General features: G+C 59.4%; 2 protein-coding genes across 2 annotated transcripts; one reads left to right on the plus strand and one right to left on the minus strand.

The window, feature by feature from the left end:
* Positions 1-728: 728 nt before the first annotated feature.
* Positions 729-9,497, minus strand: BPI (bactericidal permeability increasing protein). The gene is made up of 15 exons (XM_027646166.1): positions 9,348-9,497; positions 8,286-8,400; positions 7,764-7,892; positions 7,171-7,326; positions 6,720-6,783; positions 4,796-4,859; positions 4,240-4,331; positions 3,899-4,075; positions 3,615-3,674; positions 3,340-3,507; positions 2,983-3,050; positions 2,696-2,738; positions 2,272-2,335; positions 1,689-1,765; positions 729-1,070 (listed from the first exon to the last, which is right to left on the minus strand). Exons 1-15 carry the CDS (start codon positions 9,460-9,462, stop codon positions 1,023-1,025), a joined length of 1,440 nt encoding a protein of 479 aa, XP_027501967.1. The 5' UTR covers positions 9,463-9,497; the 3' UTR covers positions 729-1,022.
* A 5,420-nt stretch (positions 9,498-14,917) lies between these two features.
* On the plus strand, positions 14,918-26,493 carry KIAA1755 (KIAA1755 ortholog). The gene is made up of 14 exons (XM_027646348.1): positions 14,918-15,012; positions 17,796-17,996; positions 18,440-19,739; positions 19,837-19,995; positions 20,537-20,660; positions 20,973-21,090; positions 21,270-21,356; positions 21,434-21,550; positions 21,872-21,970; positions 22,219-22,367; positions 23,145-23,283; positions 23,554-23,676; positions 24,270-24,461; positions 24,542-26,493. The coding sequence occupies exons 1-14, from the start codon at positions 15,010-15,012 to the stop codon at positions 25,526-25,528; spliced, it is 3,798 nt and encodes a 1,265-aa protein (XP_027502149.1). The 5' UTR covers positions 14,918-15,009; the 3' UTR covers positions 25,529-26,493.
* Positions 26,494-26,589: the final 96 nt, after the last annotated feature.

The raw sequence follows: 26,589 nt of genomic DNA on the forward strand, positions 1-26,589 counted from the left end.
CTCCAGACTCGGTGACTCCATCACCTCCATGGGCAGCCCATTCCAATATCTAATCACCCTTTCTGCCAAGAAATTCTTCCCGATGTCCAACCTAAACCTCCCTTGGAGCAGCTTAAGACTAGATCTTCTCATCCTATTGCTGCTTGACTGGGAGAAAGGGTCGACCCCCACCTGGCTACGACCTCCTTTCAGGGAGTTGTAGAGCGTGAGAAGGTCTCCCCTGAAATTTCTCTTCTCCAGGCTAAACTACCCCAGCTCCCTCAGCTGCTTCTCATAGGACTTGTTCTCCAGACTCTTCTCCAGCTTCCCTTCTCTGGACACTCTCCAGCCCCTCAATGTCTTTCTTGAACTGAGGGGCCCAGAGCTGGACATGGCACTTGAGGTGTGACCTCGCCAGTGCCCACTACAAAGGGGACAATCACTGCCCTGGTCCTGCTGGCCACATTATTCCTGATACAAGCCAAAATGCCACTGGCCTTGGCTGTCTGGGCACACACTGGCTTGTGTTCAGCTGCTGTTGATCAGCACCCTCAGGTCCTTCTCCGCTGGGTCTTCGCTGTAGCGAAGGGACAGGATGGTGGGACATGGGCATTCCATGGGGCCTCGACATGGCTGTGACAATGGGAACAGATGAGCCCAGTGGTCCTGCTCCCACTCTCACTCCTGCCTGGCCCAGCGCAGAGAGCCCGTTGTGGCCCTGGGCACAGACAGTGACACTGACACCACGGCCCCGGCGCCAGCGCCTTTATTGCTGCTGAGAGGCCCTGGGATGAGGAGGGGAGGGGGTGGCTGGGGGCAAGGGACCCCCAGCTCTCAGTAGCACTGGGTAAGGCCCCAGTGAGGGGACGGGGGGTACAGCCCTGGGGGTGCTGCTGCTCCTGGCCGCAGTCCAGGCCAGGGCAGTGGTGCAGGACACTGGCAGGATCAGTGGTGTTTGGCTCCTGAAGCAGGGCCAGGGGCAGGGAAAGGTGGAGGAGTCAAGGGGGTATTTTCGGTGCTGGAGGTCCCTCATAGCCTTATCTTCATGCCTTAGGTTGGAAATGAACATCTGCTCCAAGCAGAAGGAAATTCTAGGAGAAAGAGAAAAAGCGCTGGACTGACACCAGCCCTGGCAGCTGTACTCCCCAGCACCCATCATACCCCAGGAGGGAGACAGGATTGGCACGTGGCTCTGCCAGCCCCTGTGCCTAATTTTCACCCTGGCAGGCTCTGGAGGCATTTCACAGCCACTGTGGTGACACCTCTCTGGGGTTTCCCTAAGACCTCCCACCACAGGGGCTCTCTCTGCTCCCCAGGACCCGGCACAGCTCCTTCCACGGGGGCTGACAGGCTCCCATGCCCTGCAGGGAGCAGCTGTGTCCCACCTCACAGCATCCCAACAGACATTGCCCATGGGGCAGGGAGGGGGCTGGGGGCTGACACTGCTGCTAAAGATGCTATAAAAAGTGTCATGGGAAATTCAAGCCCCAAGTTCAAGAACTGGAGAAGGATGTGATGCTGCCCCAGGCATCCACCGTGCAGATGGAAAACGTGTGGCTCTGGTTTGCCACTGGGGTGTTGGGATCACCCTCCTGCCTGCTCCCTCCCAACATGGCTGTGGGAACTGGATTTGGAGGCTGTGATGGCTGGCAGGGGCTCAGGGGTGGCAGGATGGTCCCCAGCTGGGCCCAGGTGCTCCCCTCACTCACCTGGTGGAACCTTACGAAGGTATTGAGGAGCCGTATCCTGTCAGGCAGTGGCAGAGGGAAACCCTCATCTAACCGGGCTGGAAAAGACAACACATAGCTGCATTGGGATGGGAAGGGCAGTGAAGGGAGCACTGGCCACGCAGAGAAGGCAGCCACCTCCTCCCCCCAGCCCCTTCCTTGCCTCTGCTGCTCGCAGGGCAGGCAGAGGAAATTCCTCCCAAGCTCCACGGCAGGGCTGGGGGCTGTGTGTTGTGCCATGACAGCCCCCTGGGCCCCTCCAGCCGCCAGCCCCGCTCTGGCCTGAAGTGCTGGAGAGGCAGGAGAAACAGGGAGTGGGGGAGAGGGTCTGGAAAGCATTAAGATATGCATAGGGCTCAGTTTTTCCATTGCGTGTGCTGCTGGGAGCATGTCACAGTGGCAAGAGGATCCCACCGCTTCACAGCCACCTCCTGCACGCTCTGTGGGCTTTACCCCTGGATCAGCCTTGGCAACGGGGATTTAATTAGTGAGCTGGGACCACTTGAATGGAGCAACCCGACCGGAGGCTGCTCCAGCACCCCCATTCCCCCCAGCAGGTTCTCACCATTAAGACGGGGGAGCAGGATATTGGAAGCAAAGATGTTCATTATGGACTGCAGCAGTCGCACCTGGGGAGTGGGGAGAGGGGGAGGAAAAGCTTTAGCCCGCAGGACAGGAGATGTGCAGGCACTGGAGGATAATTAGGAAAAGAAAAAGGGATGATGAACCAGGATGGGCACACACTTTGCCGGAGACCAGCAGCCTTGTCTGGCCACACTGGCAGGGTAGGAAGTGCAGGGGTAAAAGCAGCAATGGATCTGGCTCTGCATCCTCTCCCAGCCTTGCAGGCTGAGGCAGGATCAGTGTGGGGTCCTGAGGGCACCCCGAGGTCCTGTGTTGGGGGACAGGGGCAATGAGCTCTCTCCTTGGCTCCCAGCAGGCTCTCAACTCCACACTGGGGGCTCTGGTCATGTTCAAGGATAACTTACCTGGAAAGTGCCAACAACAGAGTCCTTTAGAGAGAGCTTGATCCTGCACAGGGACAGAAGTGGTGCTGTGGAGGATGTCCCAGCAGAGGGAGCAGGGATGTCCCAGTGGAGAGAGCAGTTCCACCCACTGATGGCCGTGCAGATCCTGCTCCCTCCAGCCTCAGTTCATCCCCTCCACACCAGGTCCACATCTCTGCGACCTCCCCACCCGCTCTCTGTCCCTGGGAGCCCAGAACAGAAACACCCCCAGCCACCCCCTGCCCAGCAGTGGCCGCTCCCCTCCTTACCTGCCCACATTCAGGCTCCCAACTATGTGGCCAGACCTCACGTCGATGACAGCAGACACGTTCCCTGTCTGGGGAGAGAGCACAGAGCTCCAGCAGTGACCATCCCACCTCACCCCAAACCAGACACCCAGGAAATAGTTCTGATCAGCTGAAACACAGCGAGACTGCTGCCCATCCGGGGGCATGTTTGCACCCAGCATTAAACCTGGCATTTGTCAGCTTGGGTATTGTTCTGTTGGGGACCCCCACTGCATTGGACAGCACGTGGCACCTCCCCTGGCAGGAGCTGGGCAACAGGACTGAGCACAATTCAAACTCTGTCTTTGCCTCACTGCTGCAGGTTGTTCATGAACTCACCAGGCTGAGGACGAAGAGAGGAGCCAGGCTGGAGTTGGGAAGGATGGCATAAGCCTGGACATCCACAACGGGCTTGAGAGAGATTCCTCCTGGTCCAATGTTCAGGAACGGGGCAGTGAGGGTGGACAGCCTGAGCTTCATTGGCATGTTCGGGTACATCTGCTCCAGCTGCATGGAACCAGGGAGAGAGTGGGGACAGTGGCACAAACCTGAGCTGCTGGGGGAGAACACCTCTGTGTACAGGTGCTCTGGGGAGGCAGGGCTGGACTGCTCACCTGGGGAACAAAGGCTGAGAAGGTGGAGGTGTTCAAGTGGAAATCAACATCCTTTGGGATCTGCAGGGAGAGGACTGTCACGCTGGGGCAATGTGGCACAGCAGAGCCCCTGGTGAGCCCATCCGTCCCCATGTGCTGCCGTGCTCAACAGCCTGGCCCCATCCCACAGCCCCAGCTCTTCCACTGGGGGTCCTCCAAGACCTCTGGCTGCCACCAGAGCTCCTCAGCAAATGGAATCCCTGCCAGGGGCTCGGGGCCAGCCCTATCCCTCCTGCACTGCTCACCATGGCATCCGTGATTTCGAAGACCAGTGCCCCGGACGTGTGGTAGGCGAAGCCGGCTGTGTTAAAGAAGTAGCTGGAGGCCCCGAAGTAAACCATGCGATCGTGATCCGAGGGCAAGGACAGCGGCAGTGGTGAGAAGGGGACAGTGGAGCGGTGGGCCAGAGAGTAGAATTCACCCTGGAAGAAGGGAGAGAGTTGGAGAAGGAGGGCAAATAGCAGTGGAGCTCAGCTGCTGACCTGGGCTGGCAAACAGCGTTTGTAGCAGGTACCAAAACCTCGTTACCCACCCACCTGTGGCAATGGCATCAGCCAAATCAAGTGTCCCCAGGGCAGCCTCTCACCTTCAGGCCTGTGTCCAGGGACTGGGCAGTAGCAACTGGGGGTGCCACGAAGGAGTAATCGATCCCAGTCCTGGCATCTATCTTGGCCGTGACTGTGAACACAAGGCAGAGAGGTGAGCGAGATGGAGATGGTTGGGAAATCTGTGAACAGATCACCCTGACTGGCACTCAGGCAGTGCTGCATCTGGGCTTCCCTGTGCATCAGCTCAGTACCAGCTGCATGTGTGCTTGCTTCTGTTTAGAAGCAAAAAATCCCATTTTCCTCCTGGCTGTTTCTCAGCCATGCAAACCAGCTCCTGGACCTGAGGAATGGCCTGGGTGGCCCCTGCTAAGGCAGTCCAAGCCCCTACCAGTCCTGGGGCACAGCTCCTGGAGGAGTCTCTGCAGCCAAACAAAGTGCACAGTGACATGTCTCTGCTGATGAGGTCCTCCCCAGCTCCCAGCTTGGGTGCAGGAATACAAGGAGGTGGGGAGTAGACACTAGGTAAAATGCTGTCCTCATGGCTGGGAAAGCAAGGAAAACCAGGTCCTAAACCCCCGTGCAGCCCCCTGGTACCTGGCAGGGTCCGGACATATGTCTGGAGCTCATTGTGCACAGACTCGGCCACGCTGTCACAGACCTGTGTGAGGGAAAGGCCACAGAGCTGAGCAGGGGTAGCCAGGTCACAGCCCCCACTCAGAGCCGAGGCCACACTCCCTGCTCTGCTGCCTGCTGCTGGGTTTATTCCTTAACAAAGCCTGCTTAAATAAAAGAGTACACAGTGATGATTGTCTCCATTCATCAGACAGCACATTAAGTGTCCAAGACACAAGCAGGGTTTATATCATTCCCTGGTGCAGGAATGAACCATGAGCTGACAGGACTTGGCCAAAGCAAGGTTAACCTACCTCACAGGGGCAGAAGCACTGATTGCACCGTAGCTGAGCTTTCCTGAGCTCCTACAACCCCATGCCAGGACAGAAGAGCACATCCCTTTGCTGCTGTCACACCCAGCTGAAGCCCTGGCATTAGTGGGGATTTAATCCAGGAAATTTACTGCGAGGCACAGTCCTGCAGGTGGCTGAGAAAATCTGCAAAGCTCCTTCCAGTGCTCTCCCTGTATTATCACAGAAACTACCAGCAGGATCCAGCCATCATCTCTGACCAGGCAGAGAGCCTGCAGAGCTGATGGCGAGATGCAGCACTGCGGAGGGGCAGTGACCACACTGACAGTGATGAAGCTGCTGGCTGGGCAGTGCCAGGGAGGAGGAGGAACAGAGCCTTGGGCATGGCCTTAGAGACAGCAGGTTGCTGCTCTTTCCTGTGCCCAGCGATATTTGTCTGTCTGTGCTGGAAAAGCCCCATTGCTTCCTGCAAGGACGTTGCTGCAGACAGGCAAACACAGCCCTGGTCCCAGTGATGAGGATCTCCCTGTGACCTGGATTTCCCCATGACCTGGATTTCCCTGTGAGCTGGATCTCCCCGGGAATGGTGCCTCAGCACTGGGGGCATGAGGACTGTCCAAGCATGTGCAGTGAGAGCAGGAGGCAGACACAGGCTGCCCGGGCTGGGTCGTGACTGAGCTGTGTGGGGGGAGTTCCAGGGCAGTGCATTCCCAGCCCCTGCCCTCTCCTGCCCCCCACCCCTCACCCCATCACTCACACAAAGACACCAAGGAATGTGTGGGGGGCAGAGGGTGCCCAGAGGAGGCAGAGAGGGCAGCAGGGTCCCCTCACAGTCCCAGAGCTGTCCTCCTTCAAGGCAGCAAAACAGCAGAAAAGACCTCTGAGTCCCAGCGTGGCTTCTGCTGCCAGGCCATCTGCTGTCCCAGCCCCCAGGGGCCTTGGGAAATTGGTATTGGGAATAGTGCCTGGGCAGGATGGGATCTGCCTCAGCAGTGGGATTTGCCTGTTCTCCAACTGCCTCCTTCCTGAACAAGGTTCACATCCAGGGAGGCTGTAACTCATGCCAGTTATCCTTGTAGTAATTATTGCTAACAGCTTGTTTCCATGTCTTGTTGCAGGTCTCCTTCATGTCAGTGTCTGTACCAGGTGGCAGTACCAGGGCTCCCTGACCCCCCTCCATAAAACAAAACAGCAAGTGTCTGAAATCCAGGAATGAGAGTTTCCCCCCCAGTGCTCCACAAAGCCCTCCAGAGCACAGCTGGTTAAAGGACAGCTCTGATCAGGTTCCCTCTGTTACAATGAGTTTGGCTGAGGCATAAGATCTAATTAACTGACCACATGGAAAGAAAAGTCTTTGTTAATTAGGAACCAATTACACTGGGCTTTGGCAAAGGCTGCAGGTTTCAAATTCAGCCTGAGACACATGATGCTACGGAGCCCGCAATGCCCATTTTCACCAAATTGGCAACACAGTCCTGTGCTCTGGTTCTAGTTACATCCCTGCATCTGCTCCGATCCTTCCAGCACATCAGCTACAAGTGAGGGCTAAAGACCATCAGAAAAATGCAGAGCCCTGCCCTACACTGCTCACATACCTTACTCTCCAAAATCTTCTTGAACTTGGACTCAATAGCACCGTGGAAGAGGTTGTAAAGCCACCTGCAGGGAAACACAGAGAGGAGCCCTGTCTCTAGCTCAGGGACTGCTGCAGAAGTATGTGCCCATAAAAGGGAGACCCTAGAGATGTGGGACCTTGGGAACATTGTTCCCACACCAATTTGGCTTCTGGCTTTGCCTCAGGGTTTACATTTGCAAACAGACCTGCTGGTAAACCACAAAAGTCTGGTATCTGCCTTAACCGCCCCCAACCCCCTTAAACGTGCAGCCACAGCAGGAGAAAGTCAGGCCAGATTTAAGACCAGGCAAGCTCAGATATGCCAACATCTTACTCCTTGCACCAGAGCCACATTCCAATGGCAGGGCTACATTCCCACAGCAAATGGGCCAACACAAAGTGCTTCCAGATCTCCCCGTGAAGTCACGTACCCAAATTTGCCCGAAAAGAGCACCCGGACTTTGGAGATGCGGGTGCTGCAGTCTGAGGTGCTGATGGTGGGTTTCCCAGTGGCATCACTGCCCAGCCTCAGGCTGATTTTGATGTAGACATTCTCCACCTTCAGGTCAAATGACCCGTGGTCCCGGCTGCAGGGAGAGGGGGATGAGAAAGGGATGTTTCTCAATGCCAAGGCCTGGTGAAGGGACCTCAAATCAGCTCTGGGATGGATCAATCTAACTCAGACTCCTCCTTGTATGGTGCATCCAGAGGAGACTGGGAAAGTTGTTAAACTCAGGGGAAACAAATTTCACTGGCACATAAACTAGGAGATGTAACCTTTAAATAGAGGAGAGTGAGAACAAGTAGGGGAGGTGGAAAAGAGACCTGAGAGTCCATGCAAAACTCTCTCATCATGTGTCCTGTTCCTGCCTCCCACCCTGTTTTATCCATCATATCTGGGGCAGCAAAGTGACAGCTGCCCAAAACACACAGGAGAGGGAGAGGAGGAAAAAATCTGTCCAGACCCAGAGAGGGAGACACAGAGTGAGCACCCAAGCAGGGAGGGGAGGAGCTGGGCACGCACATGAAGAGCATCTTCACCCGCCAGTCCCCATCCAGCTCGGCGAAGGCGTTGGAGATGGCAACCTGCAGGCCCACGTTGGGGACAGGGGAAATCCGTGAGTAGGGCAGGTGGAAACTGCGAAGGCGCAGTCTAAAAATAAATGAATAAAAAGAAAATTATGTTACAGTGGTGGGAGCACACAACCTGTGCAGCAGGAGTGGAGGAAGCAGGGAGCTGGGATATCCACAGGGGCTGGGCTCCTCCTCTGTGTGGAGGTGGGGGGTCCTAGTCCTACAGGCACGCCCACCTCCGCTACCAGGATTTCGATTTCACAAACTCCACCCACACCCAGAGTACCATCACCCCAGTTCCCTTTTCCCTTTGGGCAGGGGGTGAAGCAGGAACATCTCTGCCTGTACCAGGGACAGGGTCAACATCTCAGGGAGCTGTGGAGGTGACAGGATGCTCCTCGCTGCTCCAGGAGGTCACTGCCACCACCCCCCCCCTTGCCCATCGCCTGGGTTGGGTGCTGGCAGGGCTCACCTGGAGAGCTCATAGTGCACCTTTCCCACACGCAAGACACGAAAGTCACCCGACATGTCTGGCAGCGTCAGCTCGGCCAGCTTCTTCTCCAGCATTGCAATTCCATGCTGATGGGCTGCAGGGACACAGGGAGAGCATCACTGCCACTGCTGCCACAGGAGCTGGAGCACACTTCAGGCGTGCAGAGGAAGGATCATCCAGGTGATGCTTTCCACCTCTCAGGTGGGCTTTAGTCTCCCTGTACAGAGCCAGCCCTGTGAGCACCCAGACGAGGTTGCCTGGTGTCCTGCTTGCAAGCCCAGGGCAAGGTGGTGGCCACAGAAAGGAGAAAGAGGTCTCAATTCTCACTCTCCAGGCTGTGCACTGTGTGAGGAGCATGGGAGGTCCCAGGCACCAGGCTGGTCCATGCTCAGTGCCAGCAGGAAAAGCTGGATGGAGCCTGTGTCCTAAAGGAGTAGCACGGCATCAGTGGGTGCTGATGCCTCCCTGCCTCTGTCTGGGAAGGGGAGTCACGTCCTCTCCCGCACGGCTGGCAGAGCTGCCAGCTAAATGAGCTGTTTCTCACACAGCGTATTTCAATCCATAACTGTGCTCTGCTGGAGCCAGGGCTCTGCCTGCCTCCATAAAACCAGCACAGGGCCCATCCATCTCTGTCACTTCCCTACCCTGCAGCTCTCCACCTCCTCTCTCCTCCACAGCTCACTCCTCCAGGGCTCATGGCTCAGCTGCCTGGACATGTGTCATGGGACCAGCCCCTCCCTCAACACCTGGGTGCAGCTCTCCGAGACCCCACAGGTCTGGTCCCCTCTGCAGGGGCTCCATCAAGCTGGTTGGTGAGGGGGGCAGATGGATGTAAAAGGGGAAGCCCCAGGCGATGGCGCATTCAGCACCCGTGTCCAAGGATTCTCCCATCCTGACCCAGGACCATGTGCTCTCCACATGGGCACCCATGGCTGAGAAGCCCCATCCTGCCCCAGGACCCTGCACTTCTCACAGGGGGCCCAGCTCTACCCCTCTGCCACCAGCACATCTGCAAGGAGGGAAATCAGAAGCAGAACCCACCGTAGTCCAAGCCTGCCTGGGTGATCCTCACCACAAAGCCGGGGTTGGTGGCTGTGGTGAGCACCAGGCACAAGGCCAGTGCCCCGCAAGCCACTGCCAGGTTCTGCACTCCCATTCTGGCTTCCCGCAGTGCTGTGCTCTCCCTGCCCACACCACCTTTATATCCCTGCCAAAACGGGAACCTCTGGCGAGGGAGGCGTGTGGAGCCAGGCGGGGCGTCCCCAGATCCACAGGGCTTCCTGCTCGGCCACCGCCCTGCTCCTCTGTGCCACTGGCACCGTGGCACCTGTACCCAGTGGCACAGCTGGTGCCTCTCATCAAAGGCAGGGAAGGGGCAGTGGAAACTGAGAGGCAACAGCCCAGTTTCCAGCTCTCTGTCAGTGCCAGCAGTCCCTGCATGCGGCAGCAGCAGGTGCTCAGTGGAGCAGAGCTGGGTTTGGCAGCAGAGCCTGACAGAGACACGTTCCTGCACCCCAAGGCCCTGGCACAGGGCTCCAACACAGAGCAGCCATGCACAAGAGGAGACATCCATCACTCCAGGATCAAGCCCCAAAGGCAACACTTCTGGGGCCCTGACAGGTCACAGTTCTTGTCACAGTGGCTGGAGACAGGGGCAGGAGCTGGGTGCAGGCAGGTAGGGGCAAGGGGGGAGCACCCCCGTAGCCCCCAGCTGGGAGAGCTGGGCTGGCTGATCTCTCCTTGCAGGACAGAGGTGAGGGAAGAAGAAATGATTCAGTTACTTTCATTTCCTGTTGGGGTCCAGGCACAGGAAACCCGCAGCTGCTGATGCAGGCAGATCTCGTGCTGGATCCAGGGAACTCCTGGCTGCCAGAGGCAACATCCCTGAGCCGAGCAAGGATGTTGTGAAATGCAGCTATTGCTCAAGCAGAGCCACTGGCATGGCATGGCCATCCCCCGGTGCTGCAGCCCCAGGAGACCCCAAGGGATGGGGTCACAGAGCACTGAGTGTCTGTGCTGGAGAAACCCGGCACGTGGAGAGCAGGGATGGAGAGACCAGTGCACTCGGTTCCCCTCTGCCTTTCTTCCCATGAGCTTTTGGTGAGGTCACTTGCAGGCTGTCTGGCAGATGCCCAGCAAATGCCCACCGGGCCTGTATGAGTGGCTACAGCTTTGGAAAGTGGCACTGCAGTCACTGTCAGCTCTGAGATCCAGGGCAGGGAAACAGGGACATGGCAAGGACGGCACCTTCAAAGAGGGACAAACTGTCCAGGGCAGAGCTGTGTTCCACAGGCACCCACAGGCTGTGATCCTCAGTGCCAACCCAATCTATCCCTGGGAGCCAGGAGCTCATGGGCAGAGCTTCTTTTGCCCAGAAAGAAGCAGCCAAGGGCAGAGTTAAAGGGTGAAAGGCCAAATCCCCACTCACATCCTCCGCAGCACCATGACCCTTCCTGTCACTCATCACCAGCTCATTGCTGGGTCTGGCTTGTTTCAGAGGAGGAGCACCCAAACCTCCCATGGTGACACTCCACCTCAACAAGGCTACTTCAAACCAGCAGTCAAGACATCCAGGAGGAGCATTGAGGAATCAGAACATCTTCCATGAGGAGAAATGAAATTTTATAGGGAGTAGCACAGATAGGAAGCAAAACCAGGAAGTCTTCCTCCTGGATTTGAGCAAATTTTTGAGGCTGAACTGTAAAAAGCCTGCAAAGAGCCAAACCCTAACTAAACATTCCCGTGTTTGGCAAGGAACAGCCAAAACCACATCTAAAGTTTGACACACAGGATGCTCCTAGGAGTGCTTCCTGCAAGGGATGACAGAAGGAACTGAGCGTGAAATCCTGCCCTGTTTGACCCAGCCTTTCAGATGGGAGGAGGCTTCTCCTGCTGAGCTTCTCTGCCCATTCCAGGAGCGTGAGGGCTCCTCTGCTGGGGAGAGGCCAGTCCCCCCTGGCTGCTGCAGAAGGAATGGGCCATGGTCAGATGGGAGCCAGTAGCCCAGGAGGGCAGGGACTTGCAGGAATTCCCTTTCCTGTGCTGCCACTGTCCCCTGCTCAGATCAGGACACCGCTCCCCGCTGTCCCCATGACACCCCTTGCTCCCCAGGCCAGAGTTCCCTGTGGCCCCACACACTCCTTGGCACGTGCAGGCGGTTCCTCATCCTGTCCCAGCTCTTTCCACATCTATCCCGTGATACAATGGCCCAAATCACCCTGCAGCCACGTGCTAGGATTCCCCAGGGATCGCAGGGGCTGGGCTGGGGCAGTGCTGCTTCGGTGAGCAAGGACATCCAGGCACGTTTTCCATCTGCAAGGAAATCCGGACACACCTGTGTCCCGCGGTGCCATAATCACCCCGGGAATTCCCCCGACGGCGTGTGCCGGTGCCAGAGGCAGCACTGCTGCTGCTCACCAGCCTTCCACCGGCAGGCGCATGTGGGCTGGGGAAACGCCGGGGAAAACCCAGGGACTCGGCAAAGAAAGCAAGAGCAGCCCGGATGGGTTTGGAGGGAACTTGGAAAGAAAAGTCAACAGCTCAAAATAAAACCTCCCACATCCATTTCCAGCCAGGACAAGTTCACTGTCACCAACAGAACTGGGCTGTGACCAGGACCTGTGGCCACTGTGGTCATCCCAAGACCAGCAGGCACTTCACCAGAGCTCAGAGAAACACTGTCAACATCGAGGTGTGGGGAGCTGCAGCTCCTGCCCACTGCCTCATGTGTGGTGTTGCTGCCAGCCTGATGCTGCCCACTGTCACCTGCACGTCCCTGACAGCCTCTGACCCAGCAGCATCTAAAAATACATCTGGGGGACATGTGGGGGCTCCTCTATGGTTGTTTTCCCAGCTGCAGGCTCAGCGTGACCCAGCCACAGCTGTTCCTGGAGCTGGGAGGGCTCTAGGCCAGCGTGGGGTCACTGCTGACGCCAGCCCTGACTGCTTCATCAAACAGAGTCAGTGGGGACACCCGGGGACCCCAGAGCTCACACAGCCCCTGCGGGGCATGGCCAGCAGCAGGCAAGGACCCTGGGTGTGGGGACATAGGGTCCACCAGGAGCCCAGCCACAGAGACCAACCCTGACACTGGGCTCACCGCCCTTACCCTCCCTCCAGCCCAACATCCCAGTGACATCCCAGGGGACCCCTGGGACCGGCACTGCAGTCAGTATCTCTCCCCCCACCAAGGGTTGCCTTCCCCCAGACAGGCGGGCTCCTCTCGCAGCACGCCAGCTCATGACACAGGGTCTGGGAGCCTCGTGGGAGACAAAGGGGGATGCAGAGAGCCAAGGGGGTTGATTTTGCAGAAAAGTAAAAATAAAAATGCAGGAATGGTGACCTCGGGCAGAGCCCAGGGGGGGGATCTGAATGGTGGCTCTGTGCCGGCAGAGGGACAGGGCAGGAGGCCACATGAAGCCTGTCCCAGCAGCTGCTCGGGACAAACAGGACATGGAGAATGGGAGCAGCAGAGGAGAGTGAGCTCATGGGGTCAGGGGGCCTCGGGGTGGAAGGGGCACCCATGAGGCCCCAAAGAGCTCTGCCTTTTGCTGGGTGGGCTTGCTCCCCAACAGCCGACTCCCAGCTCTGAGCTTCACTGTCTGAGGCTGGCAGGAGGGGATGGGGAGATGCTTTGGGGGATGCAGGGCTGGACCCAGCCACGCTCAGTGCCTTCATAGGGTGGCCCAGCTCAGCACAGTTGGCAAAAGGCACCCCATGGTGCAGGTGGGGAGCTGCTGCTCTCGGTGCCAAGGTGGTGGGGTCCCTCTGGGCTCAGCTCCACATCTGTCCCCTCCTGCTTGCTGGTGCCACAGAGGGATTGATCCATTGTGCTGGTGCCAGGACCCGGTCAGTCACACTGCCTTCCTCCCTACCCTCAGTCTGGTGCCCATCAGGAGGTGCAAGAGCCAAAGCAAGTTCTTGGGCTCATTTCAGAGGTGACTACACAATTAAAGAAGGTCACAGCCCTGAGCTCACGCTCCCCTGCACTCAGAGGAACTACAAAAAGCCTGAAGCTGGTAAGCAAACTAACACAATTACAGGAGGAATCAGCTGCTGGTGGGGAGGAGGAGCTGCCCAGTTGGCCCCAGCTGGCATTGGGGATCCCGGGCAGGAGGCTGGGAGCCAAGGGCCAGCCCTGCAGGGAGCTGTGTGTGAGCTCAGCCCAGCACCCCAGCCCAGTCCCCACGGCCAAGCCTCTGCCCACCTGCACAACCCCTGGTGCCTGAGCCCTCGCAGCACTCGTGATCCATGTGGGCGACGGGAGGGCTCTCGCCAGCTCCCAGGGAAATGGGAAGCAAACGCGAAGGCCTCGCTGGCGCCGTCCTCCCTCCCACACGCCAGCAGCCCAGCTGCACCTCCTCCCGTCTCGGCTTGTTTTCACAGCCTGTCCTTTGGCCGCTCACTGATCCCTGGACAAATGTTCGTTAGCCAGACTGCCCCGGCAGCCTGCAGCCCACGCCGGGGCCACCCCATCCGCCCCAGTCCTGTCTCCCTTCCCAGCCCCAGTCCCGGCCTCGAGCCCATTCCCACGAACATGACAGTGGAAATGACTCCAGCCTGAGCTCTTGCTCAGATTTAAGAGTTTAAGGGTTTAAGAGTGCTGGACACCATGAACAGGGCTGGTAGAGGGGGGAACCCTGTGCCCACTGTGCCTGAGGATAGGAGAGTTGTCTGTGCCCACCATGCCTGGAGCTGGGAGAGCTGTCTGTGCCCAGAACTGGCAGAGCTGTGCAGAGCAGCACTTCGCCTGAGGAGACACCAAATCTGTGGCTTTGGCTCTTACGCTGGTTGTTTTTGTACAATTCTGGTTGCTGAATCCCACGATCCTGTTCCTCAGTAGGTCCTTCCCATCATTGGAACAGCTCAAAGTCCCCCGGGAGACACTCACTGTGCTGCTGCACTTTTGGGGCAACTCAGGAACGGGAACTGGGAGCCACAGGATCCATCCAGGACACAGACCAGTGCTGGGGATCACACCAACTCTGCCTGACTGGGGTGGACTAGAAAAGAAGAAAATCCCCCCAGACATTACATGTATGAACACATCTGCACACATGTATACACACATGCACATGCAGCTCTGCATGTTCCCGGTATATTCCAGGACCCCCTGTCTGGAGCTGCTCGGGGGCCAGGGTACTGCGGGGGCTGTGGGAGGACCCCCAGTACAGCCCCTCCTGCCACCCCCCAGGGCTTCTTTCTCCGGAGGTCTTACACTCCCTACACCGCGCCATCCCATCCCATCCCGCCGGGGGCCGCTCCCACCCGCCGGCGGGGGCGCGCAGGGAGACCCCCCCGGGGGATCCGCGACTCGGGAGCGCACGGGGGGCTCCCGCCGGCGGGCACAGGGAAGCGGCCCCCCGGCCCCCCCCGCGCTCCCCGGGCCGCCCTCGCCAGCCCCTTCCCTCCCCTCCCCCGCCCCGCCCCGCTCGCTCTTTCTTAGTCTTTTCTTTCTTTATCCTTCTTTATTTTTTTTTTCTTCTTTTTTTTTCCCCCAGAAGAGGCGCGGCGGGCGGAGGGGGCCGGGGGGGCCGGGGCTGCCCGCCCCCGCCCGCGGCTCCGGAGGCGCCGGCGAAGGGAAGAGCCGCCCGCGGAGCGGGGACCGGCCGGGAGCCCCGGGCCGGAGAGCCCCGGCGAGGAGGAGGAGGGACGGGACGGTCGGTGCCGCGGCCCCCGGCCCCTCCGCCACTTCCTAGGAAACATGGTAATTTCCTGGGGCATCCCTCTCCCTGCCGCTGCCCCTCCCCGTGGCTGCCGGCCCCGCGGGCATCGGGGGGGGCACGGGGTGGGCACCGGGAGCGACAGCTGAGGGAGGTCGGGAGCGAAGGTGGAAGGAGGTGCAAAGGCAGAGATGGATGTGAAGGTGAAGGTGGGTGCGAAGGCATGTGAGAAGGTGGAGGGAGGTGGGTGTGAAGGTGGAGGGAGGTGGGTGTGAAGGTGGAGGAAGATGAAGGTCAGTGCGAGGTTGGAGATCAGGTGTGGAGGTGGCCGTGGCCGCTCGGGCAGGTGTGTGCGGGGCTGCATCCCGCGATGTTTAGACTTCCCTGCAAAGTTTGTCAGGGGGGTGGAGTGCAGCGAGTGGGTGCTGCTGCGTGAGTTGTGCCAGTGGGGGGGACGCTGAGCAGACTCTCCCGGGGCCGACTGGCTCGTCACCGCAGCCGGCACGTGCCGTTGCCCCGGGCTATGTGCTGAGAGAGATCCCGCTCCGCCAGGCCAGGCTGGGCGCTTGCATCTCGTCCTGCCAAAGTCGGTGACAGCAAGAGCTGCTGGAGAGAGAGAGGAATTGGTATTCAGGACTGGTCCCAGGCTCAAACCTCGCTCCTTCCTGAGCAGGGGGGAGAAAGGAGCTGGAGCTGAGTCACCCTGTGGCTTTGGGCACGGGTTAAACAACTTCACCGCACCAAAACCCCAAAGCCCAGCCTGACTTGTTGATGTAAACCACTTTAAAAATATGGGTATTTGGGGAGAAATATCAATCTCTATTTAACAGCACTTTGGCTTATTAAAATGGAAATAGCTTTGCAAATGTAAATCTCCTTATGCTCCCTAATGCCTTTGTTCCAGCTCCGCTCCCTCGCAGCGGGTGGAGGGACTGGGATAACTGGCTGCTTTTGGATTCCTACGGGCTCCTGGCTGGCCCGGCCCGGATGCGGCTTCGCCCACGAACGCAGAGCTGCTGCACCATGGTTACCCCAAAAGCCTCCCCCAGTGACGAAGTGCTTTGTGACATTCCATGAAAACATTTTCAGTCAGTCATTCCAGGCCAAAATATTCCCCAGCACAACCCATCCTGTGTCTGGTGCCTCCATCAGTCCCTGGTTCTCTCCTGACATTGGCTCACGCGGTCCCTGCCGCTGGATGAAGTCCTGGGTGATAGGGTGAGAGGAAACAGCCTCAAGTAGCGCCAGGGGAGGTTTAGATTGGATACTAGGAAAAACTTCTTCACTGAAAGGGCTGTCAAGCTCTGGCAAAGACTGCCCAGGCACTGGTGGAGTCATCACCATCCCTGCAAGGATTTAAAAGACTGTCGGAGGCAGGGTGGGCAGTGCTGGCTCATTTCTCATGGCAGTATTTGGAGGTGGATGGATCCCCCTGTGCTGTTGCACATGGTGGCTCCTCACCTTGGTGTTGGGATGGGGAAGAAGCTGAGCTCAGCAGTGCTGGACAAAGGGATGGTGGGTACCCTGTTGAGCTTGGCACTGGGGATCAGGTGGCTGCACCAGGGCTCCACTGGAGCAACATGGAGTGGGGTGATTTGCCCTGCAGCAGAGATTTTCCAGAGAAAGGTCTCCAGTCCCTTCTGGGAATTGTGCATGAGGAGAAAGGTCCAGTGGCAGAAAGCCCAAATAGGGAATGCAGTAATAGATCAGGGCCCTGAGAAGGGACTGGCTCTCCTCCTGCTCTGCCTGGCTCTGTGGCTTCTCCTGTCAGGTGCAAGGGCAGAGATTCCTGCGTGGAGACACAGAGAAAAAGTCAAGAATTAGCCCAGCGTGACTGCAAAGTGCTTTAACTAAAACGTATTAAAGCTAATTAAGCTGAATTAGCCAGGGCCCCTTTGTCTCTGCATGGGCTCCTGAACCAGGGATTAGTTGCCTGAAACTAATGCTCACCTTGAGCTAATCCCACCTTCAGCTAATTCCACCGGACTTCCCAGGTGCCCTCACAGGAGCATAGGGATGATGGCAAACTGCAGCTGCTTGAAGTGCCGGACCCAGATGCTTGGAGGATGCTCCTCTTCCCAACTCACCAATGGGGTCCCTGTGGCAACTGTGCCAGAGTCACCCTCGTACTGCCTGGAGCACAGCCAGGGCATCATGGGAGCCAAGGGATGGCTTCCCCTCATGTAGCAGCAGTACCACCTGGGTCCAGGCAGGAAAGAGCTCCTGCAGCACTGGGAGAATGAACTGGGAACTGCTGGTTCACGTGTGGCACAGACCCAGTGTCCTCACCCAGTCTGGGGCAGCTCAGGGGGCTGCAACACAGCAAAATGCTTCCCAGAAAATGCTTGCAGGAATAATTTCGAGTTTGGCAAATTCAGCAATGAGTCTGGACCAAAACACCCTATCCATCTTCAGATGTTTGTCCTTCCTCCCATCTGCTGCATTCCTGCAGTGAGCTTAGGAGTCCAGCACATCCCCACGCTCTGTCTGGTCTGACTCCGCTTAACCCCTTGGCTGCTGTGGCTCCTCCACCTCCACGTGGCTGGTGGCTGAGCAAGGTGGCTGGCAGCCTTCGGGAGCTCATCCTGGGCTCCTTAATCACTGGGAAATGGACCTGCCATGCTGCACACCCCGCCTGTGCTGTGCTCACTATGCTCCACTCCCAAGAAGGTTTGCAGCCCCCCTGAGCTCATCAGCGTTGCCAGATTGGGCATCCCAGGGCCTTGACCGCAGTGTGGTGCAATGTGGGATGGTGGGCAGAGGCACCAGGGTGGGGCCCCCTGCTGCGGGGCTGCTCTCCCACCAGTGACACTTTCCTCCCCTGCAGCAGGATGCCAGGTCGCTGGATGCAGCAGTGCAGAGTGCCCTCCAGGCCCTCTACCCGCCCTTCGAAGCCACAGCCCCGACTGTCCTGGGCCAGGTGTTTCGGCTGCTGGAGACCAGCTACCAGGGTGATGGGCTCTGCTGCCTGCTCCAGTTCCTCATCCCGGCCAAGCGGCTCTTCGAGCACCTGCGGCAGGCAGCCTGTGTAAGCCCTGTGCCCCCACTGCCGTGCCCCTGAGTCCTCTCCTGGACATGGGGAATTTGTCCTAATGCGTCCTGCCTGCATGGCTCCCTCCCTCTCCCATCCCCTCCCTGCAGAGGGGACCATGCACACCCAGCTCCCTGGGAATGCACCAGCACACGCAGTCCCTCTGGGGTCACCTTGTCTTGCTCCTAGAGAGGCTCAAGCAGGGGTTTTCCCCCTGTAAGTACATGGGGAGACTCCACACCCTGGGAATAGCCATGGATCAGGGTGGGCTTGCACAGCTCTGCTGTGGTGGCTTGGCTGAGGGACATCCATCATGCCACTGAGATCCCTTGTCCCTACAGCGGGAAGCGCAGAGCCGGGCAGCAAGAGCGCGTGGGGTGGCTGGGAGGGTGTGCGGCTGGCAGGGCTCGCTCACGCGCTGTGTTCTTCCTCCCTCCCAGGCTCCCTACTTTAACCGCATCTTTCTCCATGAAGGCTGGCCCTTGTGTCTGCACGAGAAGGTGGTCGTGCACCTGGCACCGCTCAACCCCCTCCTGCTGCGCCCCGGGGACTTCTACCTGCAAGCGGAGCCCTGCGAGGAGCACTCGGCGCGCGTCACCGTGAAGCACCTCTCCCTGGACCTGCGCTCGGTGGAGGAGACGCCAGTCCCTGAGGCCGCCCACGCACTGCTCTTCACTGAGGCGTGGCTGGAGGAGGTGAACAGCAGCTGGGCTGGGGACCCCCTGCACACCTGCCTGGTGGCCACCGAGAACGGCGTTACCCCGCTGCCGTGGAGCCGGATTGCCACGCCAGAGTTCGTCAACAAGCCCAGGGCTGGAGCAGATGGTGTGCCCACAGGTGCCCGGCATGAACCTGCTCCTCAGACTGCACCCGAGCCAGCAGGACCCGGCATGCCCGTGCCCCACAGCACGGCAAATGTCCCTGTGCCCTATGGCAACATTGCAGGCACCATCCCAGGCTGCAAGGCCACCTCTTGGAAGTTGAGCCAGGGACGATACCCGGGACTGATCAAGGTGGAGCAGGCTGGGCTGGGGAAGAAGCCATCCACTCTGGCTGTGCCCAGCCTCTGCGAGATCATCAGCCAGAACCTGGAGGGGGAGTATGTGAACCTGCTGGAGCAATCCCAGGAGCAGCTGCATGTCCTAACCAGGCCCCTGCTGCCCACCTGCCCACCAGGGACAATGGGGGCTGGGGCTGAGGTGATGCTCCCCTGGGAAAATGGGGGACTGGGGGCAGATACCTGGCCCTGTGGGGGGGCACTGAGCTCAGAGGAGAGTCCCTGCAGCCCGTGCCTGGGGAGGAAGCTGAGCCAGGAGCCAGGGCTGCATGGCCCGAGGTGCCGCCACCGTGACTCCTACCTGGCTGCGCTGCAGAACCCAGTGAGCTTCAGCCCCGGGCTGATGGCAGCCATCCTGGAGGAGCCAGATGGCTACAGCCCCGACTTGCCCCCTGCTGCACCCCGTGAGACCCCTGCACAGCATGGGAAGAGGGCCAGCAACCCCATGCTCCTCAGCCACCAGCCCCACCAAGCAACTCCCAGGGTGCCAGCGGAGGCGTTGGCGCAGCGGGGCAGCCCCCGGCTCCCCCTGGGCTCCAGCCACAAGTTCTCCTTCCTGAAGGGCGCTCGGCTCGGGGCAGCTCCCACAGATGAAAGAGCCACCAGCCAGCATGAGGGGGCCTGGAAGAAGATGTCAGCCATCTACTCACCCAGGATGGGCAGAGCCAGGGCAGCTGGGAAAGGTACCGTCCCGTGGGGCTGCTGCACTTGATCAGGCACTGCCATTCCTTTGCCTCATTGCATGTCACAAGCTCCTCCCTCCTCCATCCCTGTGCACAGGTACAAATGCTGCTGCCCCCGTGGAGGAACGCTCCCTGGAAAGCATCGGCTGTAAGAATGGTCCTCCCGTGCCTGGCACCAGCCCTGCTGGCTGGGAGCCACTGGCCTGGCTGGACCTGCACGCGGGGCTGCTCCGCTCTGGCATCGTCTGCCTGCCAGGTACTGCCGGCACCGCGATCCCAGGGGATGGCGGGAGAGGCCTCCAGAGGGAAACGGCAGGCTGCTGGAGAGGGTGTTCTGGAGGAAGGTTTCAGGGCTTTGCTGGAGGCCAGAAATCCCCCAAGCAGAAAATTTCCTTTCAGCTTGGCAAAAATATTAAAAACATAAATGCAGGCAGCAGAGCAGCTGCCCCGGTCCCAGCCGCCCCAAACCCTCCCACACCATTCCTCTCTAGTGAAGCTGTTCAGTTCTAGCTGCCAAACACTAAACATTTGGCTCCTTCCTTTTCCCAAGAACCAAAAACCAGTAACAAACTCCACCTTTTTCTCAGGAAAAACGTCCCCAGAAGCTCTGGAATACCAGGCATTCATGTCCAGAGCCCCCCCAGGCTGGCTCTGCCCCTCTAGAAGGACCAGAGGGGCTGCACTATGGCAGGCCCCCGAGCTGAACTGGGGCAGCACCAATGGGTGCCCTGGCCCCTTGTGGGTTGCTCAGGGCTTGCAGGTGGCTGCCAGAGGGGTCACTTACCCTTTTCCTGCAGGGAGCTCGGACAGGTTGGGCAGGGCCCTCCTTCTGGTGACCACCAGTGGCAGCGCCTGGGGAGCTGCGTGGTGCTCAACTGCTGAGTTGGCGAGGCTCATCCTCTACCTCTGCTCCCTCCCCAGGTAAGGGCCAGCAGGACCTACCAGTGATCCCTAGATACTGCCTGGCTCGGGGCTCCTTGGCCAAGTAGATGGATGCCCAACATCCCTCAAATTCTGGTTTGGGCTCATCCCCAGGGACCCTGGGCTGTGCCCCTGCCAGAGGCACATGCTCTGAGCCTTTGGCTGGGGCATCCCACAGGGATGAGGTCACCGCTTGTGGCTGTGGGCTCCTGCCTGCCGGGGGGTGCAGAATGTGGGAGGGGGCTTTGAGCAGGTCCTGCCCCAAGGGAGGACCCACACTTCAAGTGCTCCTGCTGTGTTTCCCCTCGCTAGGCGAGAAGTGAGGAATGGCGAGAGGCGAGAACCGAAGGACGTGGGGCTGACGGTCGTGGTGGATGCCAGGAAGCAGCCGCCCGCTCCCGTATTGTTCTCTGCCCTCCGCTCCATCCAGGTACACTGGGCTCTGCGTGCCTGTGCCTGGGGCAGGTGCCCCTGCCAGGACAATGGGCTGCCACTGTGGAGCCCATTTCCCAATACCTGTTACTTGAGCTCACTGGAAAATGGGCTCCACAGCGAGTCCAAGGGCTCCGTGTGGGGTTCGCCCTGGTGACTCTTCCCTGCCTCCCACAGAGCGTCTCCCCGGGCTGCATCCACAGTGTGCTGCTGCTGGCTGAGAAGGAGCTGGTCGCCCACCGTGAGAGGCTGCCCGGGGTGCTGGTGAGCCTGTCCTTGCCCAGTAGGCTCTCCAGGATGTGCCTGGGGAGGGACCAGCCTTATGAGCCCTGTGCCTGCAGGTGGAGACTCTGACATCGCTGAAGGCTCTGGGCCGCCATGTCGACAGCTCCCAGCTACCCCCGGAGCTGGATGGTGCCTTCCCCTACTGCCACGGCGAGTGGGTTCAATTCTTCCAGGTGTCTGTTACCACGCCATTAGCCATCCCCTCACCTCCCCCATGCCCCTCTGTCCCCACCGTGTCTTACATCCCACACACACCCCTGGAAAAGCAACAGGAAGGTCTGGGAGAGGGGAAGGAAAAGGAGAGCTCTGAGCACAGGAGGGCAGCTCCTTGCTGCCTGCTCCTGCCTGCAGCTGCCCGTCTGTCTCCACACTCCCTTCCCCCTCAGCTTTAACCCAGTGCCTCACAGTATTCTATGCTCTGGCCTGGCACTGTTCCTCCTCTTCCTCCTCATGGGCAGCTGTTCCCGCTGACCCACCGTGTGTTCTCCCCCCAGAAGCTGCATCCCTTCACGGCTGGCCTCAGGCAGGCATCGGAGCTGCTGCAGCGCTGCATCCAGGAACTGCAGAGCACCGACACGCTGGCAGGGACACGGGTAAGAGGGATGGCAGCACCTTGGGGACATTTCAAAGGTTCCCATCTGCAGTGCAGCCACAGCAACATTTCCTGGTTGCCCAAAACTTGGCATGACCACTCCCAGACTGGCTGCTCCTGGCCATGGGGCTGTTCCCTGTCCCCTCTGCTCATCCCTGGGATGCAGCCCCAGGTACCCCTCCTGTGGTGGCTGAGGCCTCAGGTGAGGTCTCGGGTAAGACGTCTGTCCAACCCTCTCTCTGTCCTCAGGATGCAGCTGCAGGCGTCAGGAGGCACCAGGAGCTGATGCAGAAGGTGCTGAGCGACCCACAGCTGGTGCAGGTGCAGCGTGAGGGGGGCTTCGTGCTGGCCAGGCTGCGCAGGGAGGCCGCCCGCCTCCGTGCCTCTGACCACGTCAGGTAGGAGGGGGCGGCTTCACTGGTCAAGGGGTGCCAATGGTGGGGACCCCTGGCTTCTGCTGGCTGACAGAGCCACCTCCCCAGGGTCAGCTCAGTCCCTATGAGCACAAGCTGTTGCCGTGCTCCCTCCTGCTCTGCAAGCCCAGAGCACACATCTGGCACGGCAGTATTGCCCCCATTCTGACTGGGGAAGGTGCCAGATCCCTGGGAGGGTCTCCTGCTCCAGGCCAGAACGGATCTGTCTCTGCGCTGCGGTGCCTCGGGCTGGGCTTGGGAAAAGCCACTAGATGGGGCCAAGTCCCGGCCATGCTGCACTCGTCCGGTGATGTCGCACTTGTCTGGCCGTGCCATACTCATCCAGCGATGCTGTAATCCAGCCATGCTCTTACTCATCCAGCTGTGCCATAGTCGAGTCATTCCATACTCACCCAGTGATGTTGCACTTGTCGGGTGATGCTGCTGGTCAGACTCATCTGGTGATGCCACACTGGTCCAGCCATTCCACACTGGTCTATTGTCCATGCATGCTGGCAGCATTAATCCCACTGCTCCCTCCTGCTCCCTTCCCTCTGTGGGGCTGGGCTGCACTGACAGATGATGCTTTCCCATCCTGTGGTCCCTGCCTTCTATATTGCTCCACGGGATGGGGAGTTGTCCAGGTGTGTGCAGGACCACAGTCAGGAGCCGACCAAGAGACCTGCTCCCCTCCACCCCACACATCCCTGGGCCCACCCAGCAGCACCCAGCACTGAAGGCCCCTCCCCTCCCAATCACCAGGGCTGGCATGGAGTTGGCTGAGGGGCTGTACAGTCAGCTAGAGGAAGAGCTTCACGACCTGGTGTCCCAGTCCAACAGTTGCCTGGAGCGCCTGGAGTTCCTCCGAAAGGTCCGGGAGCTCGAGACCGAGTTTAGCAAGGTGAGCTGGGTGCTTCTGGAGTGCTGCAAGTTGTAGTTGTCCTCTCTGGTGTTCCGTGGCTGAGTGTTCTGGGCACATTTCCTTTGTTTCCGATGATGGCGGAAGCCTGGAGAATAGCAGGATAGCCTGAGCTTTGATGTTCATTATGAGTGACTGTGCGTGACTGTGCCTGGGCTGGGATGCCCAGGCAGGAAGGGGAGGTGCTGTGGCCACACTGCTGCCATAGCCAGTCCTGCCTGACCCCCTGACCCCTGTCCCACTCTCTCACAGCTCGGGTGCTGGCTGGACGGGGAGGCAGCAGCGCGGCTGCAGGAGATGGGCACCGAGGAGTGGAGCCCCGACAGCTGCCAGGGCTCTGCCAAACACTTCAATGAGTTCCTGGCCCAGGCCACGGTATGCTTGGACCTTTTCCATAACACACGTTCCCTGGGTTTGGAATGAGGCTTCTGGGCAGAACTGGGTGTCCCTGTGCTGTCGGGTCACACTGAAGTTGTCAAGCTGCAGTTGTCAAGCCCAACATTGCAGAGATTCTAAGCAGCCCTGCTCCACTGAGGGGGTGGCTGCACTATTGCTTGCTAGGCTGGGACTGCTGTCCCCAGTCCCTGCTGTACTCCATCCATGCAGCTCCCTTGTCCTGCAGAGCCTGGGTATCCATCAGACAACAAATAACATGGTAATGAGGATCTGTTCTTCCCACTCCCCTGCGTGTGGAGGCCCTTTGGTCACACACACCGCAGGGACAACAAGGCACAGTGATCTCACTTGGGACAGGAGGTGCATTTAATGCATTTTGAGCCAAGCCAGGACAGAGCAGAGGTTTGGAGAATCTCTGTTCCCTTTGTTTCTTCTCACTTGCCCAGAAGTGTTTCCCATCCAGCTGTGATGGTGATGCTGAGTGCTGACCTGCAGCGCCTCACCCTGGACACACATCCCAGGCCAGCACCATTCCCAAACGTGGAGCTTGTTCCTTCCTGCCGTCCCTGCAGGCTCAGTACCAGCACGGCCTGACCCTGTGCCGGGAAGTGGCTGAGGTCCGAGATGCAACATTTCCCGAGGCAGATGCCTTCCAGGTGGCTGCAGCCCTTTTCCAGACAAAGCTGATGAGCTTCTCCAAGCAGCTGGAGCGGCGGCAGGCAGAATGGGAGCTGCTGCAGGAGCTTGCCCAGTTCTCCAACAAGGTGGGTGCAGGGGGTCTTCCCCTGCAGGACCTGGTGCTGCTGGCAGCAACAAAACCAGCTGCTCTCACCTCCTGTTGTAGGTCACAGGGCTGAAGCTGGACTGCCGGCAGTGCTCGGCCCGGGTGCAGCACGGGGAGGGCCAGGCACTGAGGTGCCTGCAGAGATCCTTCCAGAAGCTCTCGATGGAGTTTGGCCTGGAGAAGCTGCAGGAGATGAAAGCTCAGGTGCGCAGGATGCAGAGCAGCCAAGGGCTGGCAGCCTGGACAGAGGCACGGCACAGGTACCAGGAGACCCGGCAGGTCCTGGAGGAGATGCTGGCAGAGCTGCAGGAGGCCTGGGGAGTGCAAGCTGACAGGCAGGGAGACTCCTCCAGCCCCCCCAGCCCAGAGTGTGCAGCCCCTTGCACAGAAGCCCCCATCTGCAGAGCAGCTGCCAGCCCCAAGCCAGTAGTGCCGGGGGGTCAGGGGGTGGCAGAGCAGCCAGAGCCCAGCCCTGAGGGGCCAGGACAGCACCAGGGGCCAGGACAGCCCTGGGCCAACTCTGCTCCTGGCCCCACACTGGGTGCAGAGCCGAGTTCCCCACAGCCCTGCTGTCAGCTGGGGCCTGAGGGTGCCCGCACCTCTCACCACTGTGTCTCTGCTGACACCCCCCTGCCCAAACCCGAGAGTGGAGCCAGCCTGGGAGCAGCAGGACACCTCACCCCGGAGCGCAGGCAGCCCCCTCGGAGGCGTCCCTTCACGCTGCCTCCCTGGATGCGCTTTCCAGGTGCTGACCAGGCATGTCCCACTGCTGTGCCCCATGGGACTGCCTCGGATCCCAGTACACCTGGCCCACCACCGGGGCCGCGGGCAGAAGCTGCCCAGTACTTTCAGGTTTCCAGCCAGAGCAGTTTCTCCTCTGAGGACTCAGACTCACAGAACTCCGTGGAAGAATCCCCAGCAGTGAGCTCGGCTTTGCCCCGGGATCTTCCGAGTCCCAGACCACCCTGCCCCTCTGAAAAGCCCCCTGAGATTGTTTACCTGGAGAACCACCACACAGAGAGTCTAGCTAAAGCAAATGCCAAGTAACCAGTCCCTCCAGTTGAGGCTCTTACTGTCCAGCTGTGGAAGTCTCAATCACCAACTGGATGGGACTTCCCATGCTCAGAAGTGGTATGCTGGGGACTCTTACCCAACCTTCAGTCCCAGAATCTTTGGTTCCCTGTCCTTAGTGCTCTCCCTGCTGGGGATTGGCAGTAACCCCATCACCAGCTCATGAGATTCGTTAATAATCTACCAGGCGTGTAGCAATATTCCCATAAAGTGCCTTTATCCTTACCAGTGCCAGCCTCAGCTTGGGCAGCAGGGAAGGTTCCCACAGTCAGCAGCTGTGCCTGGAGCATGCCAGGGGAGTGCAGACCTGTGCCGAGGCATTCCTGCCATTGACTGTGCTCCCCACTCCTCCGGGTGGTTTTACCATCCCCTGCACCAGCTGATCCCCATTGATGGGCCTTGTGTTTGTGTGCTCATTAACACGGGACTAATGCCATTAACATTAATAAACCTGTAGAAAAATACCTGGAGTGGTCCCCGTGGAGCAGAGCAAGAAGTCATGTCCTGCTGAGAGCCAGGTGCTGGGCTGCTCACCTGGGCTCCAGCTGCTCCCACCACCCCAGCCCAGTGCCCATGGGCAGCCAGTGCCACCATGAAGGCCCCCTGTGCCCCCCACATGGGCTGAACCCACAGCCTGGCTCTCCTGCTTGCTGCCAGCACCCTGTTCCTGTTCAAAGGACCCTTTTGTAAGGGTTAAGTGCCTCAGTCTCTGGTTCCCCCTCCCAGTACATTGAGGATGGTGTCATCCTGCCCAGCCTCCCCACTCTGTTTTGGGAACGCACTGCCCTGGAGCCTTGGGGACCCATTCGAGCTGGGTGCGACCTTGCTGATTCCAGTCCAAAGCAGCCTGGGGTCCCCAGAGATCCCATCCCCGTGGGTGTGTCCCCCCCGCCATGCACTGCCTGTTTGGGCACCTAGGAGCGGGCGAAGGCAGGCGGGACCCCGGCTGTCAGGCTGTCGGGGCCAGGAGCTGACCGGCCGCCCCCTGGGCAGCAGCAGCATGAGCTAATCGAGAGACATCGGAGGAGAAGCAATCT

The sequence above is a fragment of the Corapipo altera genome, unplaced genomic scaffold, assembly GCF_003945725.1.
Source record: "Corapipo altera isolate COAL_440 unplaced genomic scaffold, ASM394572v1 64, whole genome shotgun sequence".
NCBI classification, from domain to species: Eukaryota; Metazoa; Chordata; class Aves; order Passeriformes; family Pipridae; genus Corapipo; species Corapipo altera.